The following is a 14,097-nucleotide window of genomic DNA, read 5'->3' as shown; positions in this document are numbered from 1 at the left end:
ATTTATTTTTTTTTTGCTTACTAATCATACACAAAGGGTTCAAATTCTGCGAGGAACCTATATGAATACATAATATTGTTACAGCGTGTGTGTACCAACAAAAACATATCACAAGTTTAATAACTAATTAATCTATTTTTTTTAAAGCCTATTCCTATCAGGCACTTTTATTAATCTTACCTAATTTATGTGTATGAATGTTGCTTTTGCTGAAAATCAGAATCTCAATTTACAGTGACTTTTCATAACTATTATGTCACAAGATTCTAATCCATTATGTATTTATCAACTAAAGCAGATATACACATGCAAATGTGTAATACATGCTCATAATGTGAAAAATGAAATGTCAAGCTGCTTTTTTTTTGCGAAGTTATTTAATAAACAATATACAATACTGTGGTCACATGACCATGTCGGGTAGCACCAGAAAATATATGTAAAACAAACTTTCATTCCGCTGACCAGTTGATCAACACTTCGGGTGCTGTTTAGTGCACTTTGGCAAGGTTTGGTAAAATGACATGCATTAAAAAAAAAAAAAAAAAAAAAAAAATTCACAAATGATTGATTTGCATACATCGCGGCGAGGGTTGAACAGTTCTGAAAATTTGGGAAGTTGACATGTTAGAAAATCGAGAATTTATTAAACTAAACTAGTACCTGGACTCACAACTGCCCCAACTTAAGACTTTTGAATTCCAGGTACAGGGAGTCCTCGTGTTAAGACGGCCTCGAACTAAGACATTTCGACTTTACAACAACCGTCTCCCGTCCGCCATTTTGTCTGGCTAATGCTTGTCCGTGTTTGTGCGCCGGGAGCATTCCTCGCATTTTTCGCCCTCTTTTTTCGACATCATCGCCCCAAAGAAGAAAGCTGGGTCTTTTTGCGATGCTTCTGACGCCAAAAGAAAATCCATTACCGTGGAAACGAAGCTCATGATCATAAAAAGATTGGAGGAAGGAGAGACACCAACACCACCAAGGCTTCGGTCGGTCGACCAAAACCGTATTTTAGGGCACGCGAAGGGTTCCGTTCCCATGTCGGGTACAATGACCACAAAACGTGGTTCTTTGATACTTGTGGGGATGGAGAGGATTGAGGACCAGGTTCCTTGGCAATAGCTAAGCGCAGCCTCCCCTTCTTCTTCTCCATCCACCTCTCAGCAGTCCCGCTAAGTACATCATCTTGTTTATTTCAATGTATTTGTTTTTTTTATACAAAATATTTTGATGTAAAATTCTGACTTTAATCGTGGAATCCGACTTAAGTCGAAATGCGAGTTAAGTCTCTACTTTAGGAACGGATCTCAGTCGTAGCCCGAGGACTCCCTGTAGTTAAATGTTTATTTATTTTTCGCTTTATGTTGCAAACCAAAATTTGAGATATGACAAAGCTTTGGCCGTGTGAGGATATTAAGGCACTGAAATGCCCTCACCTGGTGGCAAGGAGAGCCAAATATTGCCGATGACTGGTTGTAAAAACAAAAGAAAATTTTTATATTTATGGTTGACCTATTTCCTGCAAATCGCCCTTTCGTTATAACATCCTCCATCTTAATATTTTGCCAAAATTCACTGGAATTTTTCCAGAAACGTTCCACCCACTTTTCAAGCCCAATCACAGCCGCTACTTGAGGCCCTCCGGTTCTTCCAGGCCCGAGTGCGTGAGCAGCTCCCCGTCCCAAAGTCCAAAAGCTGGGCAAAGGGGAGTCTTGAAACGACCCCTGAGGGCGTGAACGACCCTGCATTTCTCAATGTCGACCAGCCCCAGAAGGCCGGCCTCAAAGTCCAGCAGGATGCCCACGCGGTCCGCCTTGCCCACCAGGGTCACGGGAACCATCTTATTGTTGGTCATGGCGAACCACTTGCGCTGAGCGTAGCCGAACACCCAGGAGGCGTCGCTGGTCCCCACGCAGTCGTCGCGGGACATCAGCGCTTCGGCCACGCCCACCCGAAACTCCTGGGACTTTTTGACCGTCACTTCCCAGTAGTGGCGCCCGCCGGTGATCTTCTCATCGCCAAAGACCACTGCCCAGTCTCGGAAACGCTCGGGGTTGGCCTGCACGTGGCTGGGGTCGAGACCCAGCACGCGGTAGATGACGCCCGTGTCTTTCTTGAAGAGGTCCAGACTGCTGTGAGCCGTCCTCTCGTCAAGGCGGAACCGCAGACCTGCGCGCAAACGTGCCGTCAAGGGGTTTGTCTCACGTCTGAGGTCTTCTTTCCATTTTCAAATGCCAAATGAAATGTTAAATAAGTTTGAAGCTTTATTACTAATAAGATTTTTGCGTTAGAATCTGACACGATGATATGATTTCGCCTCAGTCAGATGTAGTTAGCAAACATTTTCCTCATTTCCGTACTGTATCAAGGATCTATTTTTGTATGCGTGTTCCGCACCTGAGATGCACAAAAATGACCGGGGACACGTAAACATGGTGAATCTCTAGCCACAGACGCATAATTAAGTTTAAGTGGTCTCACATCCTGGTTTCTGGGTCAAAATTTGCATTTTGCACATTAAAAAAAATACAGATTGAAAAGCAAAATGGCAACTCCTGTTTTACGACGGACACGGTCGCAAAAAAAATTGCTTCGCGTGTTCCAAAACGTGACAGCATGATTCAAAATAAGGCCCGCTTGTTTATGTACACTGTTAGTGCTAGCACTAGCTTGCTAGGATATACAGTACAACCTTGGTTCGTGACCGCAATCCGTTCCGGAAGGCGGTTCGAGAAGTGATTCGTTCGAAAACCAAATTTATATTTCCCATTAGAATAAATGGAAAAAGAAATAATGCGTTCCAAGCATAAAAAAAAAAATTGGGCTTTTTAAAGCATTTTTTTTTAGCTTTTCCTGATCATAAACTGCATTGTACAAATACTTCTATCCATCCATTTTCTTCACCGCTTATCCTCACGAGGGTCGCGGGGAGTGCTGGAGCCCATCCCAGCTGTCAACGGGCAGGAGGCGGGGTACACCCTGAATTGGTTGCCAGGCAATCGCAGGGCACATGGAGACAGACAACAGCCGCACTCACAATCACACCTAGGGGCAATTTAGAGTGTCCATGTAATGTTGCAGCTGGGATAGGCTCCAGCACTCCCCACAACCCTCGTGCGGATAAGCGGCAAAGAAAATGGATGGATGTTTTTGAATGCATGCTCTTCCTTAATTGTTTGGACAAATGTATTTTTGCTTGGTTAAAGAGCAACCAAGCAAAAACACATCTATCCAAACAATGGATTGTTGGATAGAATTTTCAGGGTACTCGAGCACTAAATTATTTGTGAGCTGCAGCCCTAGATTCATGTCCCCCATTATGTATTGTCATATTTTTATTGCTTCACAAATTTTAAATACGTGCAACCCTACTTTTATTTAGTCAATGAGAGAATTAATATGACACAAGTTGAGCTGGTATTTTTTTGATGACCGGGACAGGATTTCTAAGATGTGTGCAATTATTTCTAACGCTCCGTTATCATGATATCATTAGCATTTAACAAAAAACAGCGATGTTTATCGTGAATGTTTTTATCAAAATAAATTGTTCGGAAAACACGACAGGCCTCAACACATAATATAGCGATGGCTAGGAACAGCAACGAATAACTGTACACGTAATAAACCGTACACAACAGCTTCGTCTTGACTGCTCCTACAAAAGTTCATATAAAATCTTTCCAAAGTTACCAAACGAAGTAACGTGAGGAGGAAAACACGCGCGCCTTCCTCGGTGACCTCTGAGCAGCTAGCAGTCGCAGGCTAACGAGTGCGGTTCTTGGAACTTTCGCCACCGTGTTTGCTTACCGTGCCCAGTCGACGTGCTGAAATGTCTTTTCGCCGGCCAGAGGAATCCTCGTCCGCGGCTCGCAGCCGCGAGATAGCCGACCGTCCGTCCAGCCACGCGACATAAACAAGCGGCACTCCCGGGAGACGCCATGTTTCCTTGCTGACGTGCTCCTGTGGCTTCCGCTGCTCAAAAATAAAACGAGCGGTTGCCTTTATCGCCCCCTGCAGGCACGGAGAAGAGCAGCCGCCAGGACCACGGATAGCAACATCGCAAAGAAAACCTCGGCAGGGAATTTTATTTTTTTTTTTTATTATTGCCAAGTTTAAAAAAACAAAACAAAAAACAAGGAAACTATTTGAAGTCTAAATTGCAGCTTTTCAGTTTGGGGCTTCAACCAGACTACAGTACATCATTTATGAGTTTATCGACAATGGAGCAATTTCAATATTTTGAGTTTTCTAAAGAGGCATTTAATAACTCTTTGAACTCACAGCATTAGTTTGGTTGAGTCCGAATGTCACGTGGTTCCCGGGCGGCATGCTGTCAACCCAGGTCCCCGCGCCTTTATTAGTTTTTGGGGCTTTTTTAAATAGATTTTTTAAGATGAGTGGCAAGATCTAGTATCATCAATTTAAACAGATGAACAACGGGGGGAAAAAAAAAACATAATTCTGATCTGAACTGTGTAATCGCCAAAGCAGCCCCTCTCTTCGTTTCACCTGGTTTTGCGGTTTTGTCCCAAAATCTTATGGTTGTAAAAATAATGCACTATTAGCAATATTCAAAAAGTGTTATTTCACATTTTTTTTATACGCACAACTTAATTTCTGATCGTTTTGTGTGTACGTGGACTTTCGTCATCCATCGATCCATCCATCCATTTTCTTTTCCTAAACCCGAACCTAACCTTATCCTCAAAAAGGGTCACGGGAGTGCTGGAGCCTATCCCAGCTGTCAACGTGCAGGAGGCGGGCTACTTTCTTCATACAGTGTGTGCGTGAATTACTCAAGTTGTTCCGAACATCCGGTGAAATTTTCAGGTCAAGAGCACTTTTGAAAATATATTCAGTGAGGAAAAATGGTGACTCATTAAACACTTATTTCAGCTCCTACATATTTAAATTTGTTTTTAATTTGATCGCCTTTTTTTTTTTTTTTTTTTAAATCATAGTGCTGGTCAGAGCCGGGGCGACACTTTCCTGTCCATAACCCGCGCGCGCACTCGCACACACGCGCACAAAGAGGCGCGCACGCACGCACGGGCGCAACCTCCCGACTGCAACAAGCAAGCGTCTCATTCTCCGCGTCATCTGGAGGAGAGAAGAGTGGACGTGAGAAATCCCGCATCGAGAGAGGCGCAACTCTCGGAGCGAGCTGAATTGTCTTGAAGGATTTGCGCCTGCGGCTCTCCCGCTGACGCGCACTCGGCATGCACGCGCGCTCCACCGCGATCGTCTCGCAAATGCGCAGCCTCGCTTAGGAAACTTGACGTCTCGTGGGAAATGTCCGACTCTTGCGCTTTTTTTTTTGGTGGACTTTCTTTTCGCCTTGCAAAGAGTCAGCCTGGCGCGCGTGAGAAATGGCGTGTGGACTTGGTGAGCGGTTTGCCGCGTGTCTGCCGCACCTGCGCGGGTCGGCGCCACAGGTGAACGTATGACCGAACCAACTAGTGGATCGTAGTGCGCGGCGTTTCGAAAGCGACGATGGACCTCAAGGTGGAACGGGAGGAAATGGACACCGAGCGCCCTCCGCCGATTGCGGTGTTCGCACACGGGTCCACCCTGCACGGCATCTCGCACATTTTCACCTACGAGCGCTTCTGCTTCCGACGCGGCCTGTGGCTCGTCTTCTTTTTCGCCTCTCTCGCCGTGCTGCTTTTCGTGTGCGTGGACCGGATCCATTTCTACCTGGAGTATCCGCACGTTACCAAACTGGACGAGGTCGCCGCCCCGATCATGACGTTCCCCGCGGTGACTTTTTGCAACCTGAACGCCTTCCGCTTCAGCCGAGTGACACGCAACGACTTATATCACGCAGGGGAGCTGCTGGCGCTGCTCAACCACAGGTAGCACTCACTTTGCAACGCTCTCTGTTTTCCTTCCCGAGTTGCATTTAAAGTTCACCATTTTGATACCATTTAGGCTCAACTCACATCTGTCCACCCATTTTCTGAGCCGCTTATCCTCACGAGGGTCACCGAAGTGCCGTGGCCTATCCCGGCTATCTTCGGGTACACCCTGAACTGGTTGCCGACGCGGAGGCAGACAACAGTCTCCAATTAATGTCCCGGTTTTTGGGACGTGAAGAAAATCCTCGCAGGCAGGGCTGGGATTCGAACCCTGCTCCACCGAACTCTGAAGCAAATGCTCTGCAGGTGCTCCACTGTGCCGCTGCCTAAGTTACATCCATCCATCCATCCATCCATTTTTTTCTCTGCTTATCCTCACGAGGGGCGCAGGGAGTGCTGGAGCCTATCCCAGGTGTACACCCTGGTACTGGTTGCCGGCCAATCTCAGGGCACTCGCAGGCAGACAACAGTCGCACACCTAGGGGCAATTTAGAGTGTCCAATTATTGCATATTTTTGGAATGGTGTGGAAGGAAACCGGAGTGCCCAGAGAAAACCCACGTAGGCACAGGGAGAACATGCAAACTCCACACAGGCGGGGCTGGGGATCGAACCCTCGACCTCAGAACTGTGAGGCCAACGCTTCACCCGCTTTCACTGTGTAAAGCGTAACAAATTCGCAATCCAACGTGAGGTTCCTTTTTTTCATTTCTATTATTCAACATCGATATTGTAAGTCAGCATACCAGGAAACGTGACGGCGGCGCTGCACAAAGAAAATGAACCGCACTTACAAAACAAGGAAATATTTTTGGTCACAAGCTTGAGCGACTCCCCCCCTCACCCACCTCCTGTCAGTCGACAAGGAAAGTATTACAGTCATGAGAGAAAAGCACGCTGTACTGAATATTTCTGGGTGGCAAACGGCTCGACTTCTCCGATGTGTGTAATTGATGGTGATTTTGAAATGTATGTGGTGGCACGGTGTTAGAACGTCTGCCTCACAGTTCTGAGGTCGCTGGCTCAATCCCGGACCCACCTGTGCGGAGTTTGCATGTTCTCCCCGCGCCTGCATGGGTTTTCTCCGGGTGGGCACTCCGGTTTCCTCCCACATCCCCAAAACATGCAACGTTAATTGGAGACTCTAAATTGCCCGTAGGTGCGACTGTTTGTCTCGATGTGCCCTGCGATTGGCTGGCGACCAGTTCAGGGTGTATGTACCCTGCCTCCTGCCCGTTGGCAGATGGGATTGGCTCCAGCGCTCCCGCGACCCTCGTGAGGATAAGCGGCTAAGAACATGGATGGATAATTATTATGGACTACTGTCAAGCCTCCAGGTTTGCTCTGTGAAATCGTCCTCCTTTCCTCGCCACTTTTATATGACTGTCTCCTAGGAGATGTAGCATATGTTGGTTTTGGGGAACAGAATAAATTTAGGACCAAAAAAAATGCACTGGGAGCTTACCGTGGCTTGATGTTTGTTACCTTTGAAGTTACCGTCAAACTTTTTTCGGTCTCGAAAAAGGGGAACGCTTTCTTTTTAGATGTGTAATATTACGGAAAAATGGACCCAAAAGACTCGATCAGTCTCATAATCTAGAGCAGTGCTTCCCAAACTGTGTGCCGAGGTACATTGGTGTGCCGTGAGCGCTCTTCAGGTGTGCCGTTGGGAAGTTATCCGATTTTGTGTAATTGCTAAAAATAAAAAATAAAAACATTTCCAAGAAATAATGTATATTTAGTCATCTATTTATGCCAGTGAAGCACAATAACGGACAGAACAAACAAAAAAAATCCTCTTCCATTAGATGGCAGGAAGTACATACAGCAATTAATCGATCCATTTTTGGTGACATTTACTTTTGTTGGTGTGCCGTGGGATTTTTCTATTGTAAAATATGTGCCTTGGCGCTATAAAGGTTGGAAATCACTCATCTAGAATACAGGTGTCAAAGTCAAGGCCCGGGGGCCAGATCTGGCCCGCCACATGATTTTACGTGGCCCGCGAAGCCAAATCCAGAGTTTCAATTTCCATGATTCTTGTAAAAAAAAAAAATCTGTACCAAAATTTCAAATTCTCATATATCATAAATGATAAAGTTGAAATATTACAATCATTTGTGTGACCAAACATGAATAGTTGAAAAACACATTAGCCTTGATTTCTGATTCCAAAATTAGTTCATAAATTGATTATGTAAATATGATGAAATGATTCAATATTTTTGTTCCACAGTCACAACGGCCCTGTGAGGCAACAATGTGGCCCGTGAGAAAAAAAAATGAGTTCGACACCCCTGATCTAGAAGGCTGCTGCGTTTATGAAATCCAAATTCTCTCTCTCACAGATTTATTGTTGTAACTCAAAACACTACAAGAGGATTTTTTTTTTTGGGGGGGGGGGGATGTAATTATACTTAAAGGGAAAAACTACAGGGAAACGATACAGGGGGATCTATTGACAAAGAGGAAATGCGCTGAAATACTGAATATGAAAAATGAAATAATGGTGATAGAAAGAAACTCGGCACACGAAAAGGGGGGAGGACATTGTGTGTGTGGTTGGAATGAAAATGTGCGTGTGGAATTTGAGTCGTAGAGTGAGAGAGAGAGAGATTGGCATTTGTGTGAGGATCATATCCATCCATTTTCTTTGTTGCTTATCCTCACGAGGGTCACGGGGAGTGCTGGAGCTGTCAACGGGCAGGAGGCGGGGTACACCCTGAACTGGTCGGCAGCCAATCGGAGGGCACGTGGAGACAAACAGCCGCACTCACGATCACACCTAGGGGCAATTTAGAGTGTCCAATTAATGTCGCGTGTTTTTGGGATGTGGGAAGAAACCGGAGTGCCCGGAGAAAACCCACACAGGCACGGGGAGAACATGCAAAGTGCACACAGGCAGGGCTGGGATTTGAATCCCGGTCCTCAAAACCGTGAGGCAGACGTTCTACACCGTTCCACCACATGATGAGACTCAGTGAGACAATTGGCAATTTCTTAGGCATTGAAAGCAACTGTATAAACGAATAAAATGTAAACTTGCCATCCATTTTCTTTGCCGCTTATTCTCACGAGGGTCGCAGGAGTGTTGGAGCCTATCCCGGCTGTCAACGGGCAGGAGGCGGGGTACACCCTGAACTGGTCGCCAGCCGATCGCAGGGCACACGGAGACAAACAGTCGCATTCACAATCACACCTATGGGCAATTTAGAGTGTCCAATTAATGTTGCATGTTTTTTGGAACATGGGAGTGCCCGTAGAAAAGCCACGCAGGCACGGGGAGAACATGCAAACTCCACACAGCCGAGGCCGGGATTGAACCCGGGCCCTCAGAACTGTGAGGCCAACGCTTTACCAGCTGCCATCCTCAGAGGAGTTATACGAGGAAAAATTTGACTCCCTGTCAAACACCCTCAGGATGAACTTGAACATTGATTGTGAGCCTTCAGGACTTCAGAGCTCCACCCTCTGTGACCTTTTGACCTCACGGCGGTCACGGGCGTGACGGCCCACCCCGGCAGCCCCAAGAGAGTGTTTCCCATCATTGATTAGCAACGCCAGCTGCCGCCACCACTTTCTAGCCGCGCCGTGAAGGTTAAATACATCAGGAAGAGACGTCGCTCGGAGCTTCGGGTGACGTCAGCCTCCGATGAGCCGTCACCGCAGTCTGCAGCGCCACCGGTGGCCGCGCAGTTCAAATTCTATCGCCGGCCTCCGAATGTCTGAATGTGGTTCGCTGTCGCACATTTTCCTGGAACAATGAAACGTTTGTCAGCCGAAAAACAAAAAAAAAAAACCAAAGATGATGTCTACCTGGCTGTGCGGCAGGTTTACTCCACATTATGCTGCATATGTCGGCCATGAAATGAGTGAGGCAAATCAAAGGCACCTTCGGAGATGTTCAAGAAAGTCGCTTTAGGATTTCGCTTCCCTTTGAAGATGTTCTGAAAGCACTTCTACGTCTGGAGTTATTTTTGTGTTCGGAATGAAAACCGGAGCGCGGCGCGAGCGCGCATATTCACGAGAAGGTCAGTTGCAATTGAAAACCATAAGTGGGTAATTTGTTTCTAAAGCATGCACATGCCAATCACGCCGATGAGATGCACAAAAATTCGGGGTGTATTTTGCACAGAACGTTCATATTTACAATAAAATGACAAAAACTCAAATTCTCCATCCACACTCTAGGAATGCTTCTCTGCTCTCAATTACTTTGTAATTATATCAATTTTATTTATTTGTGAGAAATTAATTAAAGTGCTACTGTCGTGAAATGCATGATTTTTAGTATGTTATTAATGAAAAAACAGCACACCGGTATGGACCCATCCATTTTTTTTTCCACCACAAGACATGATTTTGAAGTATATGGCTTTTTGTAACTCCCGCCATGAAAATCCTCTCGAGGGATTTGTTTTGGAGAAGAAGCAGGAAGTGACGTACATGGCAGGACCGCCCTCGAGTGGACTCGTTTGTTTCTATTAGTTGTACCTCTAGGAAGGTAGCTCATTGTTCCTTCGTTAGCCAGAATGCTGCCTCGTTGTATTGCTGCATATTGCTCGAACACTCGGGAGGATGGATTCACTCTTTGTACTTTTCCAAAAGACCCGGTTCGTCGTGAAAAATGGATTCCACAGGTGCAAAGAACGAGACCTTCGTGGCTTCCAAATGACATGTAGGTGTGTATACAGCTAAAAAAAAAAAAAAAAAAAAAACAATAGTTGGGGGGGGACGTAATCCGTAAATCAGGGGTGCTAAATGTGTCGATGTGGGCATCAGAAGGCTTTCGTGCAACAGCTGCTGAAGGACGGCCTCCGCAGACCTTGTAGATCACCACCACCAGCTTTGTTGAAAAGGCTGTGTCGGCCTTATCAACATGGCTTCGGTCGGGTGCCTCATCTCCGCCGCGGAGGTGGATCGGACAGGGAGGCGGTTTGGCAGTTATCCGCAAATCATCTAAATATGGCTCAAAACGATAGGGTAATATTGCCCCGGTCACATCAGTTGTCGGTTATGAACCGCCGCCAGCCTTGTCGACAAGGCCGAGCCGGTCGCCGGCCTTGGCGGCTGGGCTGGCTCATCTCCGCCGTGGAAGTGGATCGGACAGGGTGGCGGTTTGGCCGCGGCGTTGTTTTTATCACCGCCACACGGAGGTGGATCGGGTGGGGAGGTGATTTGGCCGTGATCCGCATATCATCTAAATATGGCTTGAAACGATAGGGTAATATTTCCCCGGTCACTTCACTCGGTCGTGAGATGTTCTCTTCTTCGAAAAGAGGTTCTGTGTCAGAAGGGGCGTGTTCGTCACCCATAGTAGGTGGCACAGCGTCTTTTCAATGGCGAATGTCCCGGTGTGATGTCACAGACAGAAGATGCAGCCAATATGGCTACCACTTGAGTGTCCAATGAGACTTCCGCAACTTTGCGCATGGATGACGCGCTCTCCGCTCATATTTATTTTTTTGTGCTGACATTGAAGTGAATAGTGTTATTTGTATTTTTCATTTCAATACCTATTTTAAAATGTTTATAGGGAAAAATACAATTCAATACATTTGTGGGTTTTCTTCACATCCCCAAAAACGTGCACTGGTCGGTTGATGGAAGATGCAAATGTGAGCGCAAAGGTTGGTTGTCTGTTTGTGCCCTGCGATTGGCTGCCGACCAGTTCAGGGCGTACCGCGCCTCTCGTCCCGAGATTGCTGGGATAGGCCCTTGTGAGGATAAGGGGAACAGAAAATGGATGGATGGATGACAAAGGGGGACTTTGGGGCATTGAGGGCAAATGTGCAGGTGCCCGTAAGCACTCTCTTGACCATTAAAAAAATGATCATTTTTAAATAAAATATGTCAGATGAGCAAATTTAGAGTGCATCAGGTTTCTGGACAACTCAATGGAGGGCCATACACCCATTCAGTTTCCAGACTGCTTATCCTCATGTGGGTCACTTGTGGGCTAGAGCCCAACTATCGTTGGGCAAAAGGCAGGGTACACCCTGAACTAGTCGAGAGCCAATTGCAGGCGACATATAAACAAATAACAATTCAAACTCACATTCACACCTACGGACAATTTAGACTCTTGATTTTACCTACCAGGCATGTTTTCACAAGCCATCCATCCATTTTCTTAGCTGCTTATCCTCACAAAGGTTGCAGGAGTGCTGAAGCCTATCCCAGCTGTCAGCGGCCAGGAGGCGGGGTACACCCTGAACTGGTCGCCAGCCAATCGCAGGGCACATAGAGACAAACAGCCCCACTCAAAATCACACCTAGGGGCAATTTAGAGTGTCCAATTAATGTTACATGTTTTGGGGATGTGGGAGGAAATTGGAGTGCCTGGAGAAAACCCACGCAGGCACGGGGACAATATGCAAACTCCACGCAGGCGGGGCTGGGATTGAATCCGGTTCTTTCGAACCGTGGGGGAGAAGAGCTAACCAGGAACGTGCCATTCCGCCTGTATGGAGAAAATGATATTTGCATTGGGGTATGTGAGACTTGTGAGGAACACCTGTTCTACCCGGAGGAAATTGCAGTACAGTACCTGAATAAAACCCATCCATTTTTTTGTATTGCTTATTCTCACGAGTGTCGCGGCCATGCCGGAGCCTATATTTTATTACTCCGACTGACCTCTGAGGAGGCCCAATGCCAGAAAATGACTTCCAGTAATTGATATTTCCATCTCAAAGCGATGAACTAGATGAGGTGGTAGTGACCCGCGATGCGATCAAGCCCCCCGTTTGACTTTCTACCACGCATCCCTCTGTGAAGGTACGAGATCCGAGACGCGCATCTCGTGGAGGAGAGCGTTTTGGAGAGCCTGAAGGTCAAAGCGGATTTCCACAACTTCAAGCCGCGACCTTTCAACATGTTGGAATTCTACGACCGCACCGGCCACGACCTCAACGACATGCTGCTCTCTTGTCACTTCCACGGCACCGAGTGCAGAGCCGAGGACTTCAAAGTGGTACGTTCGTATATCTGTGTTTTGTTTTTGCTTTTTCTTCTTCTTGTAAGTACTGGTAGCATTAGCTGCATTAGCAGGTTCTACGATTCATTGTATTATTCATAGGAATTAATCATCAAATTAAATGACAACTATGTTGATAACGGGATCTTGATTTAGTGACCTTGTTTCATCGTCCAAATCCTCTAATTTTAGTCTGTACATATTCTCAGATTTCTGTAATCCTCCATGAAATCAGACTGATTATCTTTGTATTTATTTGAGCTTTACACGGGGCGGCACGGTGGATCAGCTGGTAAAGCATTGGCCTCACAGTTCTGAGGATCCGGGTTCAATCCCGCCTGTGTGGAGTTTGCATGTTCTCCCCGTGCCTGCGTGGGTTTTCTCCGGGCACTCCGGTTTCCTCCCACATCCCAAAAACAGGCAACATTAAATGGACACTCTAAATTGCCCCTAGGTGTGATTGTGAGTGCTGTCTCCATGTGGCCTGCGATCGGCTGGTGACCGGTTCAGGGTGTACCCCGCTTCCTGCCCGCTGACGGCTGGGATAGGCTCCAGCACTCCCCGCGACCCTCGTGAGGATAAGCGCCAAAGAAAATGGATGGATGGATGAGCTTTTCGCAGTTATGGGCCAATCGGCGGGTTTCAAAAAGACGGTAACCAATCACCGATCCGATCACAAGAGGGAGCAATGCGTCTATTTCACGGACTTGTTCATTCACTGTATGTGTACTTAATGCGGAGTATCTTGAAAATAATATTTTCTACCATTTTGGACCAAAGAGAAAGCGTTAATGAGCTATCGGGGGCATTCGAGGATTGGCCAGTGACATAAATTTAAGTTCAAACCGACATTGGAACAATAAGTGCTCATTACTTCATTATTATTTCGACTCGTGGTTTTTGTTGATTGGATTGATGGCAATGGAGAAATAGCAAAACTGTGTTTTTATTGAAGACCTCGCCTCCTTCATGTCAAAAGTGTTGACGTTAGCAAGTATTGTACCGTGCGTTGTTACACCTGCAAATATCACATTTCTATTCCTGGGATTACAACCTGTGGAGTACTTGTAAATCTTGTTGATCTCGTGTTGTTTTTTTCTTTTTTTGTATTTATTTTTGCAGTATAGTTGAGTCACCCCCTGCGGCCCTGAGCAAATGTTTACATCTGTCTTTTTCCATCTTTGAAGCGTCGAGCTTTTTCTGCCTGATAGCGGAGTTCTGTGTAATTAAGCAGTCGTAAAGAGAAGAATGAATA

General features: G+C 46.3%; 2 protein-coding genes across 2 annotated transcripts; one reads left to right on the top strand and one right to left on the bottom strand.

Annotated features, from left to right (window-relative positions):
* Positions 1 to 27: 27 nt before the first annotated feature.
* On the bottom strand, positions 28 to 3,972 carry spryd4 (SPRY domain containing 4). The gene is made up of 2 exons (XM_061843588.1): positions 3,814 to 3,972; positions 28 to 2,172 (listed from the first exon to the last, which is right to left on the bottom strand). The coding sequence occupies exons 1-2, from the start codon at positions 3,944 to 3,946 to the stop codon at positions 1,631 to 1,633; spliced, it is 675 nt and encodes a 224-aa protein (XP_061699572.1). The 5' UTR covers positions 3,947 to 3,972; the 3' UTR covers positions 28 to 1,630.
* Positions 3,973 to 5,103: 1,131 nt separating this feature from the next.
* LOC133495490 (acid-sensing ion channel 1-like) lies at positions 5,104 to 12,898 on the top strand. The gene is made up of 3 exons (XM_061810211.1): positions 5,104 to 5,861; positions 12,644 to 12,839; positions 12,890 to 12,898. The coding sequence occupies exons 1-3, from the start codon at positions 5,500 to 5,502 to the stop codon at positions 12,896 to 12,898; spliced, it is 567 nt and encodes a 188-aa protein (XP_061666195.1). The 5' UTR covers positions 5,104 to 5,499.
* Positions 12,899 to 14,097: the final 1,199 nt, after the last annotated feature.

The sequence above is a fragment of the Syngnathoides biaculeatus genome, chromosome 2 (assembly GCF_019802595.1).
Source record: "Syngnathoides biaculeatus isolate LvHL_M chromosome 2, ASM1980259v1, whole genome shotgun sequence".
NCBI lineage: Eukaryota > Metazoa > Chordata > Actinopteri > Syngnathiformes > Syngnathidae > Syngnathoides > Syngnathoides biaculeatus.
This window is presented reverse-complemented; position numbering and strand designations above follow the sequence as displayed.